General features: G+C 36.1%; 5 protein-coding genes across 5 annotated transcripts; 3 read left to right on the top strand and 2 right to left on the bottom strand.

The window, feature by feature from the left end:
* Positions 1-821: 821 nt before the first annotated feature.
* Positions 822-4,291, bottom strand: LOC110614286 (DNA-directed RNA polymerase III subunit RPC10). Its single transcript, XM_021755791.2, has 4 exons — positions 4,055-4,291; positions 2,895-3,026; positions 2,706-2,799; positions 822-1,237 (listed from the first exon to the last, which is right to left on the bottom strand). The coding sequence occupies exons 2-4, from the start codon at positions 3,006-3,008 to the stop codon at positions 1,107-1,109; spliced, it is 339 nt and encodes a 112-aa protein (XP_021611483.1). The 5' UTR covers positions 3,009-3,026; positions 4,055-4,291; the 3' UTR covers positions 822-1,106.
* A 3,113-nt stretch (positions 4,292-7,404) lies between these two features.
* Positions 7,405-8,342, top strand: LOC110614276 (calcium-binding protein KIC). Its single transcript, XM_021755780.2, has one exon. The coding sequence runs from the start codon at positions 7,708-7,710 to the stop codon at positions 8,074-8,076; it is 369 nt and encodes a 122-aa protein (XP_021611472.1). The 5' UTR covers positions 7,405-7,707; the 3' UTR covers positions 8,077-8,342.
* LOC110614269 (serine/arginine-rich splicing factor RS31) lies at positions 8,341-11,411 on the bottom strand. The gene is made up of 6 exons (XM_021755769.2): positions 11,255-11,411; positions 11,037-11,174; positions 9,457-9,569; positions 9,081-9,310; positions 8,671-8,925; positions 8,341-8,554 (listed from the first exon to the last, which is right to left on the bottom strand). The coding sequence occupies exons 2-6, from the start codon at positions 11,143-11,145 to the stop codon at positions 8,524-8,526; spliced, it is 738 nt and encodes a 245-aa protein (XP_021611461.1). The 5' UTR covers positions 11,146-11,174; positions 11,255-11,411; the 3' UTR covers positions 8,341-8,523.
* Positions 11,412-13,177: 1,766 nt separating this feature from the next.
* Positions 13,178-18,172, top strand: LOC110614211 (calcium-transporting ATPase, endoplasmic reticulum-type). The gene is made up of 9 exons (XM_021755725.2): positions 13,178-13,292; positions 13,417-13,571; positions 14,001-15,547; positions 15,638-15,759; positions 15,948-16,226; positions 16,304-16,687; positions 16,960-17,069; positions 17,156-17,384; positions 17,475-18,172. The coding sequence occupies exons 3-9, from the start codon at positions 14,077-14,079 to the stop codon at positions 18,030-18,032; spliced, it is 3,153 nt and encodes a 1,050-aa protein (XP_021611417.1). The 5' UTR covers positions 13,178-13,292; positions 13,417-13,571; positions 14,001-14,076; the 3' UTR covers positions 18,033-18,172.
* Positions 18,173-19,575: 1,403 nt separating this feature from the next.
* LOC110614254 (ras-related protein RABA3) lies at positions 19,576-20,763 on the top strand. Its single transcript, XM_021755744.2, has 2 exons — positions 19,576-20,103; positions 20,214-20,763. The coding sequence occupies exons 1-2, from the start codon at positions 19,862-19,864 to the stop codon at positions 20,665-20,667; spliced, it is 696 nt and encodes a 231-aa protein (XP_021611436.1). The 5' UTR covers positions 19,576-19,861; the 3' UTR covers positions 20,668-20,763.
* The last annotated feature ends 2,155 nt before the right edge of the window (positions 20,764-22,918 follow it).

Below are 22,918 nucleotides of genomic sequence, written 5' to 3'. Positions count from 1 at the left end.
AATTTTTTATATTAATAAAATAATATAAAAACATTAATTTGTTATACATCTATAATAATTAAAAGTAAAATTTTAAAATATAATTACTTTTTCATGCATATATATAATTTTTATTGTATAATAATTAATATTATAATTAATTTAATTAGTATTTATAGTATTTTTAACTTATCTATTATGTTTTATAATTTTTAATAACTTATTAATATAAATTTTTTATTTAAAAATATAATTAATAAATTTTAATAAAAGTAATACAATTTAAATAAAAAATTCAAAACAATTATGAAAAACAAAGTTGCGATCGAAAATATTACATCTAATAGTTAAATTAAATGCTCATAAATAATATCAACACAACATTTGAAAGAATACAAGTAAATTTTTTTTTTCAAATGAACTTCAAAAATTAAAAAGAGAATAGGAGGAACAAAAAACAGGAAAGTTGGAAATTAAATTTTTTTTTTTCCATTCAAATATAGAAGAATCCTGAAAAATGAATGAAGTCATAGAGGATGAAATTAGTTACATTTCAACCTAAAATTGTAATTCACCTTCATAGAGTCAGAGTTATAAGCTTCATGACCCTGACGAATATTGGGCGATTCTCCTTTTAAATAGTAGATTTAATTAGTATTTTGGTATGTTTACTTTTTAAATACAACTCCCCCAACAATAATAAACAACGAGATGTCCCTTTTCTTTCCGTCCAGTACACCAAAGATTTTCCTCAGATTTTGGGGCATTCTTAAGTTGATTTACAAGATTTATGCATAATCTTTGCACTTACAGTGTTTTGTCCAGCACACATTCATCTCAAATTGGAAAGAAATTATAGTAGTATTAGAGAATGCACTCCGATGAATGAATGCAAAGGATTCTGAGCTGCCATTTCCAAATCTAAGTGGAGCAAGAAATGATATGAGCTTGACAAGACGCTCATCATTTCTGTACCCGGTTGGCAAAGATCTAATGTTGAGCTAAAGGTGGAGATTGAAACAACTGAAGCACGCACACAAATACTTGGAGACATCCAAACATGGAAGATGCAAGAATCGCCTTGCAAAACTTAAAAAAGTTTGCACTAAAACATACATAAAAAGTATCTAGTCTTCACGCCACATCCTTGAGCACTTCTCGTTCAAGCAAAAATAAAATGTTGTTGCCGGCTCATCAGCTGACCGGATCTGTAGCTGTTGGTACTTGGCCCTTCCAAAGTTGCAATGTGGGCATGTTGCTGCCACAAGAAAATGCATATGTTACAAGAGGAAAGAAATGTAAAATTCAGAATAATGAATGGCATGATCTTCCAAACCAGTAAAGGGAACTGCTAGAACACAGAGCATCAACAAGAAGAACAACAGATAAAAACAATTATTTGCTTGATTATCTATGTGATGCTCCAACCCTCCCACCTTTTCTTAGACTTTAGGCATTCGAAGTTCCCAACCCAATTGTGAAAATTTTAGATCCCTGATTAAATTTGTCCTACCAAAAATGCAATAAAACCTTTACTACTGCTAGAACACTAGTTTTGCTCAATCTTGCACAGCTCCACTAAAACTTTAACTCAAGAAATCTATTAAACAAAGTTTTTGCCCCTAGAAAGTGAGGCCCATCATACAAAACTTCTTTTCACAATTAAAAGATAATAACATCCTCAATAACTTGTCCTTCAATCTATTCAATACTTTGGACTTCCCGACCACAAAATTAGCCTCACCAATGCTCTCACTCTATTTTACTGAAACATTAGTGACGTAATTTGAACGGTTCTGTTTTTTGCTGCTCCAAAATCATTTCACAATGAAGCTTGGCAGACAACCAAATCAACTTGCTTAATAAGTAATATCCTTGCCACCTCAACATCAGCAGCCCACAACCACATCAAAAAAGGGTTTTTTGATTTTTTCTGTGAGATCCCAACACAATTCATTTCAAAATAATCTTACAAGTTGAACTGCAGAATGCATGAAACACAGCGCATTTTGCAAATTAGTTATAATCTAATTTCTCTTAGCAAGTGCAGTTTCCTATCAAAGCATCAATAATTAAGTAAACAATGTAACAAAATAAATTTTGCAGATAAGCATGCAACTACATATCTGCAACATTTTCAATTATGAAAAATGCATGAAACCACAACACATTTTGCATATTAATTATAATCTATTTTCTCCTGATGACTGCAGTAACCACAACACATTTTGCTTATTAATTATAATCTATTTTCTCTTGATGACTGCAGTAACCACAACACATTTTGCTTATTAATTATAATCTATTTTCTCTTGATGACTGCAGTAACCACAACACATTTTGCTTATTAATTATAATCTATTTTCTCTTGATGACTGCAGTAACCACAACACATTTTGCATATTAATTATAATCTATTTTCTCTTGATGACTGCAGTAACCACAACACATTTTGCATATTAATTATAATCTATTTTCTCTTGATGACTGCAGTTTCCTATCATGGCATCAATAATTAAGTAAACAATGTAACAATGACCAATAAGTTCTGCAGATATGCATTCAACTATATATCTGCAAAACTTTCAATTAAGCAGAACAAAACAAGAATTATGAACAGAAAAAAAAAATCAGAAATGTGAGTGAAGTGACAATACAGCAAAACTTCTTCAGCTACCATCTAATTGGCAATGAGCAGTAGAAACATACATAAGAATAAAAATTACCTTCAGTTTCAGAACCCCCCTTCATCATGTCGTCGAGGGTAAAAACTGGTTCAATTTCTTTCTTGACCAGCTGTTGCTTTCTCTTGATCTTAACCTGAAAATAGAGGACAATGGCCAAGACATTCCTTGAATCTCCACCCCCCAAGAAAAATAAATTAATTAAATAAGCTAATTGATATATGTCAATACCCTGCTCTCCATGGAACAGACATAGGGACATGCGGGGCAATAGAATCTGGAAGGTTGCCCCATGTGTGGCAACTCGTATCGCAACAATAATCCACATGTTGGGCAAAATTCCATTCCTTCTCAAATCTTTCTCTGCATCAATTCACACAAAATATATTGATTTGCATAGAAGATAATCAGTTAGGAGTGTAATCAAACCAAGCCATTCATTAAAAAAATTTAGAAGCTCGTGCTCGAGCTCAACTAGAGCTACAACATGTTTGATTTAAGCTCATTAACAAAGATTCGAGCTAAAGCACAATAAGAGCTCAAGCTCCAAATTTAAAAGCTCAGAGTTCAAATTTCAAAATAACAATAAAAAATTATTTGTAGCACACTTGAATCAGTAATTAGTCATTATTAATACAAATAATATATAAAAAAAAGAGCAAGCACATTAAAAAAATATCACATAAACACAAACCGTAACAAAATACTACAAATCAGCACAAACTACATCAACATGACACAAATAAAACACAAATTTGAATATCAAATGAATAAAGTTTGAAAACAAGCTATATGATTCCATCTTCTTGCTTGCTCAACTTGAAGTGAGCAAAACAATTTAAACTTCACCATCCGTGTAACCTTCAAAAATAAACCAAAAAATAATTCAACGAGTTAAATATAGATAGATAATTGAAATTGGACCACCCACTTACCAACTACCAACAAAAAGTAGTTTCAGTACATTCTCCATCTCTAAATTCATGGTATCTTTGGATTGAGTTCATACATAAATAATAATCATTCTCATTGATAAAGGAAGTAGTGAACAACAACTACAATTCCTTATAATTACTGAAGTTCGATATTCCTCAATTACGAGCAAAGTTTCTGTGTCACCGGCATTGAAATGGATTCTCTTTCAATAGGTTTCTCGCTTACGAAAAACGAATAACCAATACAAACTCCATCACGCAAACTGCACTAATATCAACAGTGGGGAGAAAGAAAAATTCAATCTGTATGAAAAATTGCATCCTAAACTAAAAGCCCACCAAACCAACAAAGAGGGGAAAAATAAAGCATGCAAGGGTGAAAAACAACGCAAACAACTTGATTCAAAATAAATAAACAAATCAAAATTGCAAAGTTAAAGAGGGAAAAATCGGAACCAAACGGGTGGTGCGGCTGCTACGGGAGGCTGCATATGCGGCTTCAAATGGCTGTGTGGCTTCAAAAGGCGGTGCGGCACTGGAAGAGGACCAAGCTGATGCGGCGGCGCAGTACTGGCAGGAGGCTACAGATCCCGCGGTGGTGCTGCTGTTCAGGGGCTGCAGATGGTGGAGAACGCGAGCTGATGCGGCGAGGGCAGAAGAACGAACGTAGTTTTACCGAATGGGTCTTAGATATATATTTTTTATATATAATTAAGTAATTAAATTGAAAACTTCTTATAATTTTTTTTTTTTTTTAGTTAAATGGTTTCATTCAAAAACAAACTACATTGACGAAATTTTAAATATATTTAATTAAAATATCATTAAATATCGTACAAATTATTAATGATGTTTATGTTATTTATACTAGCTGATTTAATGAAAGTTTTATTTTTTGAAAATAAACAAACAATATAAGAGATGAGAACAATTGCAAATGTACTTAATAAATAACATTAATTTGATTTTTTATTATAAATTTAAAATTAAATTACAAATAATTGGTAACTATAGTATAAATTATTCAACATTACAGTACAGATAACTATAAATTTATAAAATATAAATTAGTATAAATATTTAAAAATCATAAATAGGTTATCTCATAAATTTAGACTGATCAAAGTTGGGATTGAAACCGTCCAAATTATTATGATTTATGAATCAAATTGAGATAATTTGCTAAGGAGCCGAGTTGCAGGCCTCTATTTGAACTTATGATTATAATTATTCTGACTGTTGGTTCCGAACAGAATTAATTAAACCAATTATTTTTTAAATTACATGTCCTTTAAATTTTTGTTATAAAATTAAATAAATAATATATTTGTGATATATAGAAAATGAATATAATTTTTTAAAATCATTCAAAATATATATGGTTTTTTTTTTAAAACAAATTATGTTGAAATTAACAAATCAGATTCACAAAGTTTGAGATTTAGATAACATACAACTATTTGCAATCCTAACTAAACCCCTACATTTCATTTTCATCTGAAGATAAGAAGATATTAAACCTTAACAAACCTCTCTTTATCTCCAACCTTGTGACCCGAACACCGCCATAGAACAACATTTTAAGATATATTGTATTTAAGAAGAAGGGGAGACATAGTCTCAAGGAACAAGGTGATGTTTGTTTAAATCATTTTAATGGAGAGACTTTTTCTTTTATCATTATTCTCTTCGTTTTCTTTTTATTTTTGCCCAAACTAATGATCAACTAGCCTGTGGACTCATTTCAAGCCTGTTTCCTTGTTCAATTTAATATAATTGTTTTTTAATGGCTGATCCGATTGGACCAAGGCTGTACAGCTGCTATAGATGCCGGAACATCGTATCCTGTCATGATGATATTATCTCCAAGAGCTTCCAGGTGATAATTTCTTGAGAAATTTCTCTTCATTCTATTATCGTTATTATTATTAAAAAAATATATCTTCATTTTGTTCAGTCAAGCAGTGGCAGAGCCTTTCTCTTCTCCCATACAATGAACATTATCTTAGGACATAAAATGGATCGGCGGCTGATTACTGGTCTCCATACGATTGCTAATATCTACTGCTCCGATTGCGGAGAGTTGCTGGGTTGGAAATACGAGAGAGCTTACGACGATTTACAGAAGTACAAAGAAGGGAAATTCGCATTGGAAAAGTTCAAGATTGTTAATGAAAATTGGTAGCAATTTGTTCCTTAAGTGATTATTCTCACTGTAGGGACAGGTAGCTTTCATGAGTATTCGTTTAATTTTGGTAATTCAGGAAACAATTACAAGTATTGAAAGAAACATTTTCGTACTACTGGCTTGTAATGATCCAAAATAAGGGGTGGTTGTGTTTTTAGTAGTATCCAGGTAGCTTCCTGTGAGGTTCCATGAAAGGTTTTCTGTCACATGTTACGTCTGAAGCTGGAAATGATTTCTCTGCCAAGTGAAATGTACAGCCAATTGAGCTTTCACCCAATGGCCTTACATGCACAATATTTAATGTACCAGTTTATCAAATATCTGCTCTGGTTAACAATGTGCATGGGTGGATGTTTAATTTGCAAGCTAGTGAAAGGTTTTTTACGTTTATTCAATTGCCGGTTACGGTGGCGGTGGTTTACTTGAAAGTTTATGCAATTGCCGGTTCTTGTGAATTTATCTTATTCTTGGTTAGTAAAGAAATGCATGCTTGTGTTTCTGTGGAAAAAGAGGAGAATCTTAAATATTTTTAGGATTTGTTTATTATAATTTTTTTAAAGGGCCAATTTAGGCTAAAGTAGGCTTTTTAACCTTTGAAATAAAACTTTTGGAGATCTTTTTTAAATTTAATGTTTCTACCTCTTGAAATGGGCTAATAATATTTTCTGTTTAAAATTTCAAAAACCTTTCACTTCCTCTTAAAGGTGAAAAATTACAAAATTCGAAAAACCTGCTACGGAAAACTAAAGAAAGTGTATTTTTATCCAATTCAGAGATTATTGTATTTCTTTCTAAAAGAAAATGATTTACAAAAGCTTTAATTTTTATAGATCATAATTTGTGATTTTATCATCAGTTATTAGCTACGGTTCAAGTTTGCTTTCATCTCTTGCTTAAAGACAATCTTTTCATTTATAAGTGTGTATGGATGGGTTTAAATCATGAAATCAAATAAAATGAACCTATTAAAAATCTAACTCGAATTAAACCAACTAAAAATAAAAACCGGAATTGAAACGAATTTGAGTTGATCATTTTTTATGCAGAACTTGAGAATGACGGATTGTCATTAATTCAATTATTTGGTTTTTAGTGCCTGTGTGCGTAGGTCATCCAATCCAGTGACTCGACTTCAATTCCAAGTGTAGTCTCATCCATGAGTAGCGACAAAAGTAAATATGACAAACGATTTCCCAAGGAATCATACGCCGGGAAGCTATCAGTGATTTTTCCAGAGATTCAAATACTTCCTTACCATTATTTGAATAAAATTACTTAAAATCACATTAAATTAAATATTAAAATATTTTATTCATTTTTTAAGTCATAAAATATTTTATTCATAAAACTCAAACAATCAAATCATTTTGTTAAATTATTTCAATAATAATTAATTGAAAAACATAATTAGAGTAGAATTCATAATATGTTATAAATTCATAAAAAGGAGGGAGAGCGAACAAGAACCTTCATAGAAGCAAAGCAGGACAATTTTAAGCTCATCAGTCATCCAAGATCCCCCACAGCAACTTCCTAGAAACCGTTCAATGTGGAATAAAATAAAACGAAAACCAAAGCCCATCCAAAAGTGATATTTTTCAGATGTGGGCAGCACCATAATACGTACTAGTATGCCAAATTATCTCACCCTACATGTGTATTAACCCCTGAATCTGACCGTCCATTTACACAGACGTGCTCTGCAATGCTTGATCTACTTAAAACTGCCCAGATCATCTTAGGCCATGTAATTCCAAGAACAGCAATGACGCCTTCTATTGATGTGGGGTCTTCCAACTCCTATAAATAAGTACATTCATCGCCTTATGGAATGCAAGCCCACCTCTGAATCTATAATTTTGTCCACATCACCTTGTTTTAACAAATCTGAAACTGATAGCTCATTTCATCTTCGAGAGAGATGGAAAAGGATAAAAAAACTGCAACAAGCAGCGTGTTTGAGGATTGGCTACCGGTGATGGCAGAGAAGCTCGATGTAGATGCCTTTGTAGCTGAATTATGCGGTGGCTTTCGGCTGCTGGCAGACCCCCAAAAAGGGTTGATCACATCAGGGAGTCTGAGGAGAAATTCAGCCCTTCTAGGCATGCAGGGGATGACCAAAGAAGAGGCGGAGGCGATGGTAAGAGAAGGAGACCTTAATGGGGATGGAGCACTCGATGAAACAGAATTTTGCATCCTAATGGTGAGGCTCAGCCCCGAAATGATGGAGAATGCTGAGACCTGGCTTGAGAAGGCCCTTGATCAAGAATTGAGAAAATCGTCGCATTAAGTTCCGTTCTTTATGCCTACTTAGAAAATGCTCTCGCTTTTATTCTTATTTCAGGGGAAGCATATTGAATGGATGTATGCGATTTAAATCCATGTTTACCGTATGCTGTATTTTCAAACAAAAGATGCTGTGACAGGGAGAATTGCACATGGAAACCAATATGCACCATCTCTTAGCATATCAAGAGATGCAATTGGTATGTATGTATTAAACCATTTTCTCACGAAATGAGGTCTACGCTGCCAACCATTCAAACATTTAAACTTTCCTTAAGAGTGCTACCAGGTTCCATTGATAAAAACCATTAAAGTCATAACAGCCTTTAATAGTATGAAAGCAATAAAGAACAAACTACAGTATCATGCTCTCTGTACATGACAGATCTAAAGCTAATGCAACTAGACAAGTCAACAATCCCACATAGAAAACCAGCATGCTCCCATCCCTTCATGTTCTGGATCTTCCAACTGGTGATCGACTGTTGAAAATGACACAAGGTAGCGAGGTTACAAAAGGATAGAACAAATCATGCTGATGAAAAGAAAAAAAAAAGTATTAAAAAGAAAAAGCGCTTAATCATAGAATAGCAAGCACCTGCGATATCTGCCATACCCAGGGCTTCGAGCCCTACCATAATCAGGACTTCTGTGTCTATCATAAGCTGGGCCATTGTACCTATCATACTCTGGGCTGCGAGCTCTACCATAGTCAGGACTTGGTCTCCTGCGATATACAGGACTAGGAGACCTCCCATAATAACCTCCTCTCCTAGGACTATGATCTCTGTCATCCCTCTCACCATCATCCCTCAAAGCATACTCAACTGACACCACCCTGTCCAATATTTTGCTGCATAAACAACAACATTATAATTTCTGGTGCCTTCCCTTCCTCTATGCTGATTACTAATGTTTATTAAAAATGAAGTTAATCACCCTTCGTAGTTTCTTAACACAACCGACTAAAAATAAATGTAATAATGAAGCATTGCAAGAGTGTCTAACCTCATGTGTGTACATTCAAGGGCTTTAGTAGCATCTTCCTGCGTCTCAAACTGCACAAATGCAAAATTCCTCCGTATCCTAACATGAAGAACCTCTCCATATCTTTCAAAGTGTCTCTTTATGTCCTCAACCCTGGTACGAATTGGATCAAAATTAATTACAAAAAGGGTCTTAGTGGGCTTCTGGTTTGCCAACGACCTGGACCCATCACGATGCCGACCGCGTTCACCCTAGAAGAATAATTAGAACAACAATCTTAGCCCTTCAACACCACCACTTATGACAATCATAACAACTTAAAGAGCATTGATGCCCACAAATATACTAGATGACAAAATAGTAAACATAAAAAAAAAAGGAAAGAATAATAGCATACCCTAGCCCACTCCACCGAAAGCCTCCGTCTGTCGTAACCAAAAGGTGTGTTGTCAAGTCCACGAATAGCATCAGCAGCATCGCGATCATCCTCAAAATAAACGAATGCAAAACCTGCAATAATGTAATTAAATGAGAGATAGAATTGACTATATATGATCTTGGAGGCATATCCACCCAACCTGAGCACATCATCCAAATCAGGATTTCTTTTCCTAGTAAAGCTTAAAAATTATACAACACCTGCATATACTTGATAGGCTGATGCACATAAGGATGTAGATGTAGAAGCGTTGCATGATGAACTAAATCAAGATGTTGGCATTTTAGAGTTTTAAATCCAAAGTTTCAGGTCTGAGATGTCAGTGCTAAGCATGGTTCGCCATTCAGACAGCACAAGTTCAGAAATGGAAGACATGGCAAGACAGAATTCATTGATCCCCTTATTTTCAGTTGTGGTACGCATGGCATAATAAATTGATTGATCCCGCCACGACCATTCTTGTAAAATGGCAACTTTTGGGCGGTGTAGTGGGGTGAGTTACAGATGGTCGAGTGAAGAAAATGCAGGATGATTCCATCTTTGAGTGGAAGGAGAGCAGGCAAGCAAGAAAGTTTCCAAGCCAAATAGCCAATACAAATGTTTTGCAGAGAGGTTGGCGAGCCCAGATAAAGCTCAAATTTCTTTATAAGTTCCTGCGTCAAAACAAACACTTAATATGGAGGTGTTCTACAGAGAAACGGCAATTTTTTTGCTGCCATTATTTCTGCCTGGACATGTAATCAGATATGATCACCACATAAATAGTGGTGTGTATCTGAATCCACCAAAATTGATTCTTAGCATAAGCACAGTTGTCTAGTCAATAAGGCTTACTGCCACTTACAAGTAAAATCTAACAATCCTATGAAGAACTCAAAGTTCTTAGCTTGAAGCTATCATCCAGGAGAAAAAAAAAGAGACATAATGTGCAAGAATTCTTCAAAACGTTTCCAGAAAATAGATCCAAATGGAAAGAAACTTCACAACTCAAGCTAACTTAATTGACCATGTTATATTGGATGAGCTATAAATGGGAGAGCATGAGTTAAAAATAGAAGCAAGATTCACACATGATTGATGGATACTTAATTTTTAAATAGCACACAGAAAGAACGCATACAGTATCAATAATCATGAACCATGATGTTTCGATAATGGCAAGCAACCATAATCTGCAAGCTATAGAGACAGAACTAAACCAGAGGCACAATACCTGTGAGCAATCGGTTTAAGAGCAAGTGTAAGTCACACCAATGCTATTTGAGAATAAAATAAATTGCGAAACCAGGAGCCCGGAAAAAGCTATATCGATCTACTGTTGAAACATGAAAAGCACAATGTCTACTAAAACTACGTGAAAATCCCGTCCAACTAAATACGAATAAATTGTGAAACCACATTTACGAGTTGCGCTCAAACCCATACTTTTCCTCATTCTCCACCAAAACGAAACCCTAATTCAGAAGAGACTACGAATATCCATGAGAAACGAAAAACCCTAGCACAATAATTTAAAAAAAAAAAAAGAGTAAGAATACCAGATTTCATGTCCACTCGCTCCACCCTTCCATACTTGCCGAACAGACGTTCCAACTCAGATTGGCGAGTCTCGTACTCAAAGTTTCCAACAAAAATCGGCCGCGCCATAGTTGCAAGTGAATTGCCGCCTCTAAAACCTGAACATAACACCTCAAATCAAATCTAAATCAACGCCAGTAATGCTTCTATTTCGTTTGCTTTCATCGCCATACCATACCTTATACGCTTGAATAGGGAAACAAGATGAAGCCCTAGGAAGACGGAATATTCTGGGGGCAAAGGTGTGCGGTGTGCTTATATATAACCAGACTAAGATACAGCTGCTTGTCTTGGCCGTCCGATTAGAAGATAAGAAACTGCATGGCGAGGTCTGCCTGGGCCTGGAGTCTTTTAAGAACCATTAGCATGGCCCATGGGCGTTTCCTGGGGGCTCTAGGCTTTTGGATTGGGCTACTGCTTTCTCTCTCCCGTTTTCTTCTGTTTTTCTCTTCCAATTACGAATATGACCTTTTATAAAAGAAGGAAACAAACAAAAGCAAATGTAGCCGTTTTTGAGTTGGGCTCCAGCTCTTAGTTTTAGAAGGCTAATAAAAATAAAAATAAAAACGCACACATACAGAAAGAAGGTTTTGAGAACAAGAGAAATTAGCCATGATGGATTCAAATACACAAATTAAGCTTCTATTTACTTTGTGATAATATTTTTCTGGTTATAGCAGAAATTAAATTATTTTTAAAAGAGAAAGTCTACAATTTTATACATTTAAAAAAATATTTTTTAAAAAAAAATCCATTTATTTGTACATAATAACTTAATTCATGATAAACTAAATTTAAATAAATATTTTCCATGAACTCATTAATCAATTTTAAATTTATGATTCCAGACTAAGCTTATTTTCTTGTATTATTTTTTTATTGGATTCATTGGTTTTTATTTAGATTATTATAGGGTCTTTGCCTTTAATTATATTGATTGTTTCCCGCAATTCTATGATATCATTTATTTAAAAAAATATAAACTAAAAACTGAGGTGTTAATTTAGGTGAAAATTTAAAAAATTGACTTAATTATTATACAAAAATCAAAACTTGATATGCGGAACTCCAGCTTTCATCCTGAATAAACTAAGAAAGTCAATTTAAACAGATGTCAGCTGCGTTGAGAAATCAGCATCAGATGGAGAAATTTAATAATAATAATAAAAAGAACAAAATGGAAAGAGACAGAGGAATAGATAATAATATAGAAAATGGTTTAAGGATCTGGAAAGTTGATAGCCATTGCAGTTGTATTACTTAAATAGTACTCATTGTTAAATTAATAGAAGTGCTTGGAAAAAATAAAAATACCAAAAGAGTAGGCCCCAATGGCATGGCAAAGGCATCTCACAGCCTGGGAATTTGCAGGTAAACCCTGCACTTTCCTGGAATGTGGCTCTTTACTTTAAACAATTCCTGCTTATAATTGCACCCACCCATCTCAAATGTATTTATTATTTTATTCACATTTTAAACAATTACATGATAATCTCTGCGTCTAATCATCTATTTATTTTCATTAATTTCACAGAAAATGATATTTAAATAGTTTTTTTTTGTATTTACTACTATTCTATAAGTAATATTTATTAATAAATTGCTTAATCATAATTCGTAAATCATGATTAGTTAAATACCTAGATGCCAATTGGCTGGCCAAAGACCCAAGAGACGTTTTCCTATATATATATATAGTATACGAAAAAAAAAAACTAATATACAAGGTAGTTTCAAATAAAAATTAATAATGAAAAAAATCTTTAATATAAAAAATATGTATTCATATAAAAATAAATAAATAAAAATAAAATAACTCGACACTTACTGTTTTAATTCGGCAATAAGTGAATTTAAGACATTTTAAATCTTACTTTTTCAATTTCCATTTCAAAAAAAAACCAACTAGCTCGCCTAGGCGTTCAATTCAAGTCGTCCTCGGAAGAATCACGGAGTCTGCATGATCGTAGGGTAATAAAACTCCAAGTATTTCAAATCAGTAAATATTTCATTTTAAAAGGGTATTTTAGTAAAAATATACTATTTTGAATATTTAACCGTCTTAAGGATTTAATTTTATTTTTTATTTTTTTTGGGTATAGTACGCAGGTTTATTTTTTAAATTTTTAAAGGCGAAGATCCTATAATTCTTGAAAGGAAAAGGGCAGCAGCAGCGACATGCTTCTTCAAAAAAAGCAGAGCCATATGCTCCAAAGGTTAAAAGACTGACCAGTCTAAATCGGTTTCTTTAACTTCTTTTGTTTTTGTTCTTTTACGATTTTAGAAGATTTTTCCTCAGAGAACTAAAGAATTTTCTTTGGGTTTTGCTTTGTCTTCAAGCCAACTTTGTTGCCTACTTCTTTCCAAAGTTCCTTCTATATTTCCATGGGAGTTTGGTCCTGTGCTGCTGTGAGTCGAATGCTCGTTGTGGTTCATGGGTACAAGATTTGTGGTTCATTTATGATGTTTCAGTTTATCTTTTTGGTCTAATTAAGGTAAAGCCTGTGGTTTTTGTTATTTTTTGCTCTGTATTATGCTTGTTTCTTTTGTCTGGTTTTCTCTTTGTTTTGGTTTTTCATGAGAATTACTTCTCACATGGAGCATCAATTATCAGCGGTGGGTGGTTGGGTTTGGTATAGTAATAAAATCTCAGAGCCAGTAACTGTTCTGAGACCTATGGTTATTTTCAGTAACTCCTCTCTCTCTCCCTTTCTGTGTGTGGTTGGGACATTACTTGTGGTGGTTGCACGAAGGTGCAGAGAAAAGCCCCCCACTAACTAATTGGGTAAAAAATCGAATTATATACGGCTTTTTTACTTGTCTAAGAGTGCCATGAGTAATTAGAAATAGTACAAATCTATTGCTTTTGTTGTTTCTTATGAGTTCTATCCATCATTTTCACTGTAAGTGGAACTATTTTGCAGAATTCTAATGTGATCTGGCGAGAGGTTCCTCTAAATTTCCGTTTGGAATAAAGTTTTGAACTTTAAGCAGACAGCAATGGAGGAAAAAGCGTTCCCTGCATGGTCATGGTCTGTTGAGCAGTGTTTGAAAGAGTACAATGTGAAGCTGGATAAGGGTTTGAGTTCGTATGAGGTTGAGAAGAGACGAGAGAGATATGGCTGGAATGAACTCGCCAAAGAGAAGGGTAAGCCCTTATGGCGGCTCGTATTGGAACAATTTGATGACACGCTTGTGAAAATTCTTCTGGTTGCGGCCTTCATATCTTTTATTTTAGCTTACTTGCATGGAAGTGAATCTGGGGAAGAGTCTGGATTTGAAGCCTATGTGGAACCATTTGTTATAGTTTTGATTTTGGTTCTTAATGCCATTGTTGGGGTGTGGCAAGAGAGCAATGCTGAGAGAGCTCTTGAAGCCCTCAAGGAGATGCAATGTGAATCAGGAAAGGTTCTAAGGGATGGGTATTGGGTACCGGACTTGCAAGCGAGGAAGCTTGTTCCAGGGGATATAGTGGAATTGCGGGTTGGGGATAAAGCGCCTGCTGACATGAGAGTTGCAGCTTTGAAGACATCTACATTGAGAGTGGAGCAGAGCTCTTTGACCGGCGAGGCTATGCCTGTTTTGAAAGGCACTGCTCCCATATTCATTGACGACTGTGAGCTGCAGGCTAAGGAAAATATGGTTTTTGCAGGTACAACTGTTGTGAATGGAACCTGTGTTTGTGTGGTTGTCAGCACCGGAATGAGTACTGAAATCGGGAAGATACAGAAGCAAATACATGAGGCGTCTTTGGAAGACAGTGATACGCCTTTAAAAAAGAAGCTAGACGAGTTTGGTGGCAGGCTTACTACTGCAATTGGGCTTGTTTGCCTCATCGTGTGGGTCATAAATTACAAAAATTTCCTCTCATGGGATGTTGTCCATGGATGGCCTGCCGATATCCGGTTTTCTTTTGAGAAATGCACATACTATTTCAAGATTGCTGTTGCTCTAGCTGTAGCAGCAATTCCTGAAGGCCTTCCTGCGGTAATCACGACTTGTTTAGCACTGGGCACCAGGAAAATGGCACAAAAGAATGCAATTGTGAGAAAGCTTCCCAGCGTAGAAACATTGGGATGCACAACTGTGATTTGCTCAGATAAAACTGGGACTTTAACCACAAACCAGATGGCCGTGACAGAATTCTTCACTTTGGGTGGGAAAACTACTTCTAGTAGAATTTTTCGTGTTGAAGGAACAACATATGATCCTAAAGATGGAGGGATTGTCGATTGGAATTGCTACAACATGGATGCTAATTTGCAAGCTATGGCAGAAATATGTGCTGTTTGCAATGATGCTGGGATCTTTTGTGATGGCCGTTTGTTCCGAGCTACAGGTTTGCCTACTGAGGCTGCTCTGAAGGTTTTGGTTGAGAAGATGGGAGTCCCAGATGCCAAGGCAAGGAATAAAATTCGTGACACTGAACTTGTTGCAAATTATTTGATTGACCGCAGCAGAGTAAGATTAGGTGAGCATTGACCTGATATAGTTGTGTATAACACAAACTGGTGGAAGTTGTATTCAGCTGTCCATCTCATTTAGCTTTTTGCTAGTGTAGGAAATTGCGACTGGTGGACTAAAAGATCGAAAAGGGTCGCTACATTGGAGTTTGATCGCATTCGGAAGTCTATGAGTGTTATTGTCAGGGAGCCCAATGGGCGGAACCGACTTCTGGTCAAGGTGATCATCCGTGGTGATTTTCATAATTTCTTAGTTAATAGAATTAACCTTTTCGTTTTTCTGAAGTTATTACGTTTCCATTTTGGCTTATGCACATGCTGCTTGTTTTCTAGTTCCTAGCTTGCTTTGTTCAATGATTTTCATTTGCTAGTTCTTGGAGATGGATGTGTGACTTTTGAGATCTGCAGGGAGCTGTTGAGGGTTTAGTGGAACGCAGCTCACACATACAGCTTGCAGATGGATCTCTAGTTCCCATTGATGAACCTTGTAGGCAACTACTACTTCTGAGACTAATGGAAATGAGCTCCAAAGGATTACGATGCTTGGGACTGGCATATAAGGATGACTTGGGAGAATTTTCAGACTACTATTCTCAGAATCATCCTGCCCACAAGAAGTTGCTTGATCCAGGTTGCTACTCCTCCATCGAAAGTGATCTGATTTTTGTAGGAGTCGTTGGTCTACGGGTGAGTTATCCTTCTGGTTTACATCAGTTAACTAACCATAATATAAATCTAACTGAAGAGACTTTTATAATGAACAGGACCCCCCACGAGATGAGGTTCGGAAAGCAATTGAGGACTGTAGAGGTGCTGGTATTAGAGTCATGGTGATAACTGGTGATAATAAGTCCACAGCAGAGGCAATCTGTAAAGAAATCAAGTTATTTTATGAAGATGAAGATCTCAGAGACAGAAGTTTTACAGGTAAAGAATTCATGGCTCTCACCCCTTCACAACAAATGGAAATTCTGTCTAAACCTGGAGGCAAGGTGTTCTCGCGTGCTGAGCCCCGGCATAAGCAAGAAATTGTACGGTTGCTGAGGGATATGGGTGAGATTGTTGCAATGACTGGAGACGGTGTAAATGATGCACCTGCTCTTAAACTGGCTGACATTGGAATTGCCATGGGTATAACAGGAACCGAGGTAGTAAAACCTCTTCACTCTTTTATCTCTCTTTTTTCTCTTTTTCTGAGATTATGTGCCATATCCATTAAAGAATATGCCATATATAATGAGGATGTTCACGGCATCTGGAAGCTGAAGAGCATGATATTGCATTCCATGTCTTGGCATTCTTCAATTTTCCTTTAAGTTGAATGGACTTGCACTTTTAACTAGAAGTTGAATTAGAAAGTTCATTTTTGTTCTAACCTCAGGTCATGAGGGTAAATTTACATTTTATGTTCTTCTTGCAGGTGGCCAAGGAAGCTTCAGACATGGTTTTGGCAGATGACAATTTTAGTACCATTGTTTCAGCAGTAGCAGAGGGTCGTTCAATATACAACAACATGAAAGCTTTTATTAGGTAGTGCATAATACATTTAGTTGTTAATTGTCTTCTTCCTACAGAGTGGTGGTTAACAGAATCTTTGTATGTTCCTCAATCTGCAGATATATGATATCATCTAATGTTGGGGAGGTGATATCCATATTTTTAACTGCTGCGCTGGGTATACCAGAGTGTATGATACCTGTGCAGCTTTTATGGGTGAATTTGGTAACCGATGGTCCGCCTGCTACAGCTCTCGGTTTTAACCCTGCTGATGTTGACATAATGCAGAAACCACCACGCAAAAGCAACGATGCTCTTATAAGTTCTTGGGTTCTCTTCCGTTATTTGGTATTTAGCATCTGTACTTCCAACTCTATTTTGTAAACTGTTAGACAAAATCGTATAGCTCTCTCAAGGTACTACATTTTTTCAATGCAGGTTATTGGTTCTTATGTAGGCATTGCAACAGTTGGAATTTTCATTTTGTGGTATACCCATGCTTCCTTTCTGGGTATCAATCTTGTGAGTGATGGGCATACACTGGTTGAATTATCTCAGCTTCGCAATTGGGGGGAGTGTCCCAAATGGTCAAATTTCAGTGTGGCTCCATACTCTGTTGGTGGACGCATGATCACATTTTCAAACCCTTGTGACTATTTCTCAGTTGGTAAAGTGAAGGCAATGACTCTTTCACTCTCTGTACTGGTAGCAATCGAGATGTTCAATTCCCTTAATGCACTTTCTGAAGACAACAGCTTGTTCACAATGCCACCTTGGAGGAATCCTTGGCTTCTAGTTGCCATGTCGGTCTCATTTGGACTCCATTGCCTCATACTCTATGTTCCCTTCCTGGCAGACGTGTTTGGTATTGTCCCATTGAGCCTGAACGAGTGGGTTTTAGTCATCTTGGTTTCAGCTCCTGTGATTCTAATCGATGAGATTCTCAAATTTGTGGTAAGGAGTCAAAGATACAGAACAAAGGAGAAGACGGCATAAGTTGGTCTGAAACAATTTACAAAAGATAATGCTGGAGTTTTATATAAATTTAATTTTATTCTTTGTCACATTGCTTTGTTTTATTATATTTTCCGTCTTTTAAAAGGAAGAATATACCTCGCGATTCAGTTCAAATTCAATTTTCTATTTCAACTGCAATTAAATTAGAACGGATTTATAACTTGTTTATAGAAACTGCAAGCACCTAGTAGTGATCCGCATGTGGCGGCATCTAGCTTTATTGGCATACGCATTGTGAAGCCGTAAGCTTCTTATAGCCTCTCGGGCAAAGCCTAGGAGGTCAACCATGCAGCCATGTGGTTGCAATTGCGCAGTCATCCTCAAAACTTTTTCCATGGATTTGAAAAGTTGCTGCCCATTTGGCGGTCTCACCAAATCTGCACGTTGAAATCTTTGGATGTGGATTTAAGTTTTGAGGGCCAAGGCCTTTGCGGTTCTCTCAGTTGTAAAAGCCATTTCAGACTTCAGTTTCAGCCCATTACGAACTTGTTATGGGCGTAGTTTTCGAGTGCGCGAACAAACTAGCTCTTCTTGGGATTATTCAACAACAGAGAATATGGGGAAACCAAAAAAGCAGCTCTGGTCGATCAAAGTTGAACATCATAACTTGATTCAAAATCTTAAAAACTTCAAACTCGTTAATGGCAGCTTGAGAAGTCTCTTTTAGTATGGTAGGAGAAAACAGCAGCTGCAGGCTCTTTGTATACATAAATGGAAAAACGCTTAAAAGCCCACAGCTTGAGAAGTTAATAGACAATTTTCTTCTGAATAAGAAGAAAATATATTTCACACTAAAGCCCATAAATCACCGTTGTGCACTCCCTCGAGAAGTGTGCAAGCTTAATCATTTCTCAGGAATTTCACTGTGCCAAATCTTGTCGGTGCATACATTTGGAGAGGCCCACTTTGATTTTAAACAGTAGAGTAAAACCAACTTTTGAAGTTTCCTATGTTTGTTGGTTTATGTACTTAGGCTTATGGGGTCACAGTATAATGAAGAGTGAAGAGAATGGATCAGTACTCAGTAAAAACAAAAGATCTATCAACTGGAGGCTGAAGGCTGAAGCTTTATCCGGTAGCGTGTATTAAATGGAAGAATAAAGTAGGTGGTGTTTATCAAGCTTATTCCCTTTTAATACTGATTTGGTTGCTTGATCATGTTTCTGGCGGAATTCATGTTTTCAACTTGAAACTCATGAACTGATCAACCAACTGGAATTTGGTTGAATTGGATAATAAGATTTCTGATCCTTCAAAACAAGGAAAATGCGAAACAGCAAGAATATCTTGTCTTTATGCCAGCATTGAGCAACAGTGGAAAAAAGAGGTGCTGAATCAGCTAATTGCGGCAAAAAATCAGCTACTTGTGTCAGGAATTAAGGCACTAGTGGGCCAAAACGGTTCTTAATTACTTATACAGATCCCCACTTCCAATCCCATTAAGAAATAATTATAGTTTTTGAGATACAGTGGGCAGCAGTAATTCTTCTCAATCATTGTATTCAAATAAATAACTCATTTTTCGTCGCAATAAAAGAGAGAGACCAGACCAAGTTTCACAACTTTCTCTCTTTTTCACTGTTTAGAAGAGTAAAAATCCTTAAAAACTAGTCTTGTCTGGTCGTCTTTTTCCTTGAAAACTTTATTTCTTTCTTTTACTTGCTCCCACTTACCACGAAGACTAAAGTCCAAAGACCAATGTCCTAGTTTCAGAAGTTGCATATTTTGGTACTCGCACATAGCTGCAGCAAACCACAACTGCCAATTTCTTGTTGCTCCAGACCAAGCGTGGTTTTGTGCAGAGAGAAATGAATCCAGAAATGAATGGCGGTGAGCTGGAGAATCATGAAGATAAAATAGACTATGTGTTTAAGGTGGTGGTGATCGGTGATTCTGCTGTGGGTAAGACTCAGTTGCTATCAAGGTTCACTAAGAACGAGTTCTGCTTGGATTCCAAGTCCACCATTGGCGTTGAGTTCCAGACTAGGACCGTGACCATCAAAGGCAAAGTCGTTAAGGCCCAGATCTGGGATACTGCTGGACAAGAAAGGTCACTCATTTTCTCTCAACTCCATTTTTCTTTTCATTTGGAAATCTCGAAATTCATGCCCTTTCTATATAGATCTTATCAGAATTAATAAAAGATAAAACCTTTTACAGGTATCGAGCAGTTACAAGCGCATACTACAGAGGAGCATTGGGAGCCATGATAGTGTATGACATCACCAAGAGACCAACCTTTGATCATGTCGCCAGGTGGGTGGAGGAACTACGAGCCCACGCTGACAATTCTATAGTGATCACTTTGATTGGAAACAAGGCTGATCTGATGGACCAAAGAGCGGTCTCAACAGAAGACGCAGTGGAGTTTGCGGAGGACCAAGGCCTATTTTTCTTTGAGACATCAGCTCTGAGCGGAGAAAATGTGGAAAAAGCATTTTTGAGGCTGCTTGAGGAAATTTATGGTGTGATTTCTAAGAAGGCATTAGAGGGTGGTGACAAAAAATCCAACGGTGCTGATGCTGCCGTGTTCAAAGGATCTAAGATTGATATCATTTCTGGGTATGATTTAGAGATTAGCGAGATGAAAAAATTATCTGCCTGTTCTTGTTAGTTTCAACTTACTGCACTTCTCGTTGTAATACTGATTTTTCTGTGTTCACTTGGATTTTATTTGAAAAATGGGTATGGAAGGTTTTTTGTTTATTTATTTATTATATTATTGTGAATATTCGTTGTTTGTCATTAATTTTGAGAATCTCGATTTATTTAGATGGATAAGAACATGAAACAAGAATTCGAATGGTCTTTTTTTAAAAAAAAAAATGAGATCTCGCATGGCTAAAAATGTTTTGGTGGGCCTTACTGATACAGGACTATTTAGAATCCGTTTGTAACCAATATCGTTTGGTTAAGACGAAATAAGAGAAAATATAAATTAAAAGACGAAAAGTTTTATTGAAATTTCTTAAAATTGGAAAGTCAGTTTCTAATAGTAAAGATATGCTATTTATAATAGAAATAAAATCCTAATATGCAAAATAATTCTAATTCTAATAGGAGTCTAAAATCCTAATAGTCAAATGAGGCTATTTACAATAGAAATAAAATCCTAATATACAAGAATAATCCTAATCCTAATAGGAGTCTAAAATCCTAATATGCAAAATTATAAAAATATCTAAAATATCCAAAAATAATAATTAAAATATAAAAGTTAGCCCCGGTCCAAGTCTGCCATAAAATTCAAGACTAATTGCTCCGTGTCATTCCCTTCCACTTGTAAAGAACTCGTCCTCGAGTTGTCATCAGTAGGATAGTACTGAAATAGATCTGCCACATTAAACGTCTTAGAAATTTTAATTTCATGTGGGAGGTCAAAAACATAGGCATTGTCATTGATCTTCTGAATGATCCGGAATGGACCAATCTTCTTGGCGTCAAGTTTTTTCTATCATCCACCACGCTCCTTATGTAAATACATCATAACTTAGTCACCGACATTGAAGGACTTGAAACGCCTATATTTATCAGCTGTAACTTTATATTTGTCATCGGCTTCTGTAAGATGTTGTTGTACCTGTTTGAAAACATCCACGTGCTGCTTTGCCAAGTTGCTTGCTGCAATACTGTTGTAAGCAAGTTCCACCTGGTTTTGGAGGTTTTTACTCTCCTTTGGACTCATCTTGTAATGAGGCAGATTTGGTAATTTTGATCCAGGAATGAGATCAATCTGATGTTGGATATCCCGCGGAGATGGAAGCTTTAATGATTCCTCCACTATCTTAGGAAACTCCTTCAACAGCTCTTTGACGGGTGGTGGTAAAGATGGTGCATCCTCCATTGTACTTTTTTCTCTCACCAATAAAGTCAGTGTGCTCCCAGATTTCTCAACTGCGCCTGATAGCTTCTGCACTCCCGTAGAAATAGCAACAACATTCTTATCTTCCACTTTAGAATGTTTCGCAGAACCGGAAGGTAAGATAGTAATCTTCTTTTGATTCCACGTAAACATGTATGAATTCTCCTTCTCTTTATGCAAAGCATCAACATTGAACTGCCAAGGGCGACCTAGCAAAATTCCACAGCAATCCATATTCACAACATCACAATTAACAAGTTCAGTATAAGATTTACCGATTGAGATAGGTACGCTGCAGATTCTGTTGACCTCAATTGTCAGCCCTTCCTTAATCCATCCGACTTTGTATGGGGAAGGGTGCGGCTGTGTAGACAACTGCAATTTTTCCACCAACTGCTTAGCTATCAAATTCTCACAACTACAGCTATCGATAATTAGCCTGCAAATTGCCTCTCCTACTCGACACTTGGCCTGGAAAATCTTTCTCCTTTGCGTCTCATCCTCCTGTTTAGTTGAGCATAAGATTTTCTTCACTACATAGGTGACTGCCTTTCCCTTATTGTCGACCACAAGATTGGTGACCACAGGATTGGCGACTGGTTGGGGGTGTGCGGTGGTGGCGGGTTGGTGAATTCCCTGCTGCAAGGTCAATTGTCTGATCATCTCCCTCAATTCTGCCAAAGATGCCTCAATCGCAGCAAGTCGCGCCTCTTGGTTATCTGCCATGGTCGAACTTCGCTCTGATAACAATATGATACAGGACTATTTAGACTCCGTCAGGAGTTGTAACCAATATCGTTTGGTTAAGACGAAATAAGAGAAAATATAGGTTAAAAGACGAAAAGTCTTATTGAAATTTCTTAAAATTGGAAAGTCAGTTTCTAATAGCCAATGGAGGTTATTTATAATAGAAATACAATCCTAATATACAAAATAATTGTAATCCGAATAGGAGTCTAAAATCCTAATAGTCAATGGAGGCTATTTACAATAGAAATAAAAT

Source organism: Manihot esculenta, chromosome 1 (genome assembly GCF_001659605.2).
Source record: "Manihot esculenta cultivar AM560-2 chromosome 1, M.esculenta_v8, whole genome shotgun sequence".
Classification (NCBI taxonomy): Eukaryota; Viridiplantae; Streptophyta; class Magnoliopsida; order Malpighiales; family Euphorbiaceae; genus Manihot; species Manihot esculenta.
The sequence above is the reverse complement of the archived record's forward strand: the minus strand, read 5'-3'. Positions and strand labels throughout refer to the sequence as shown.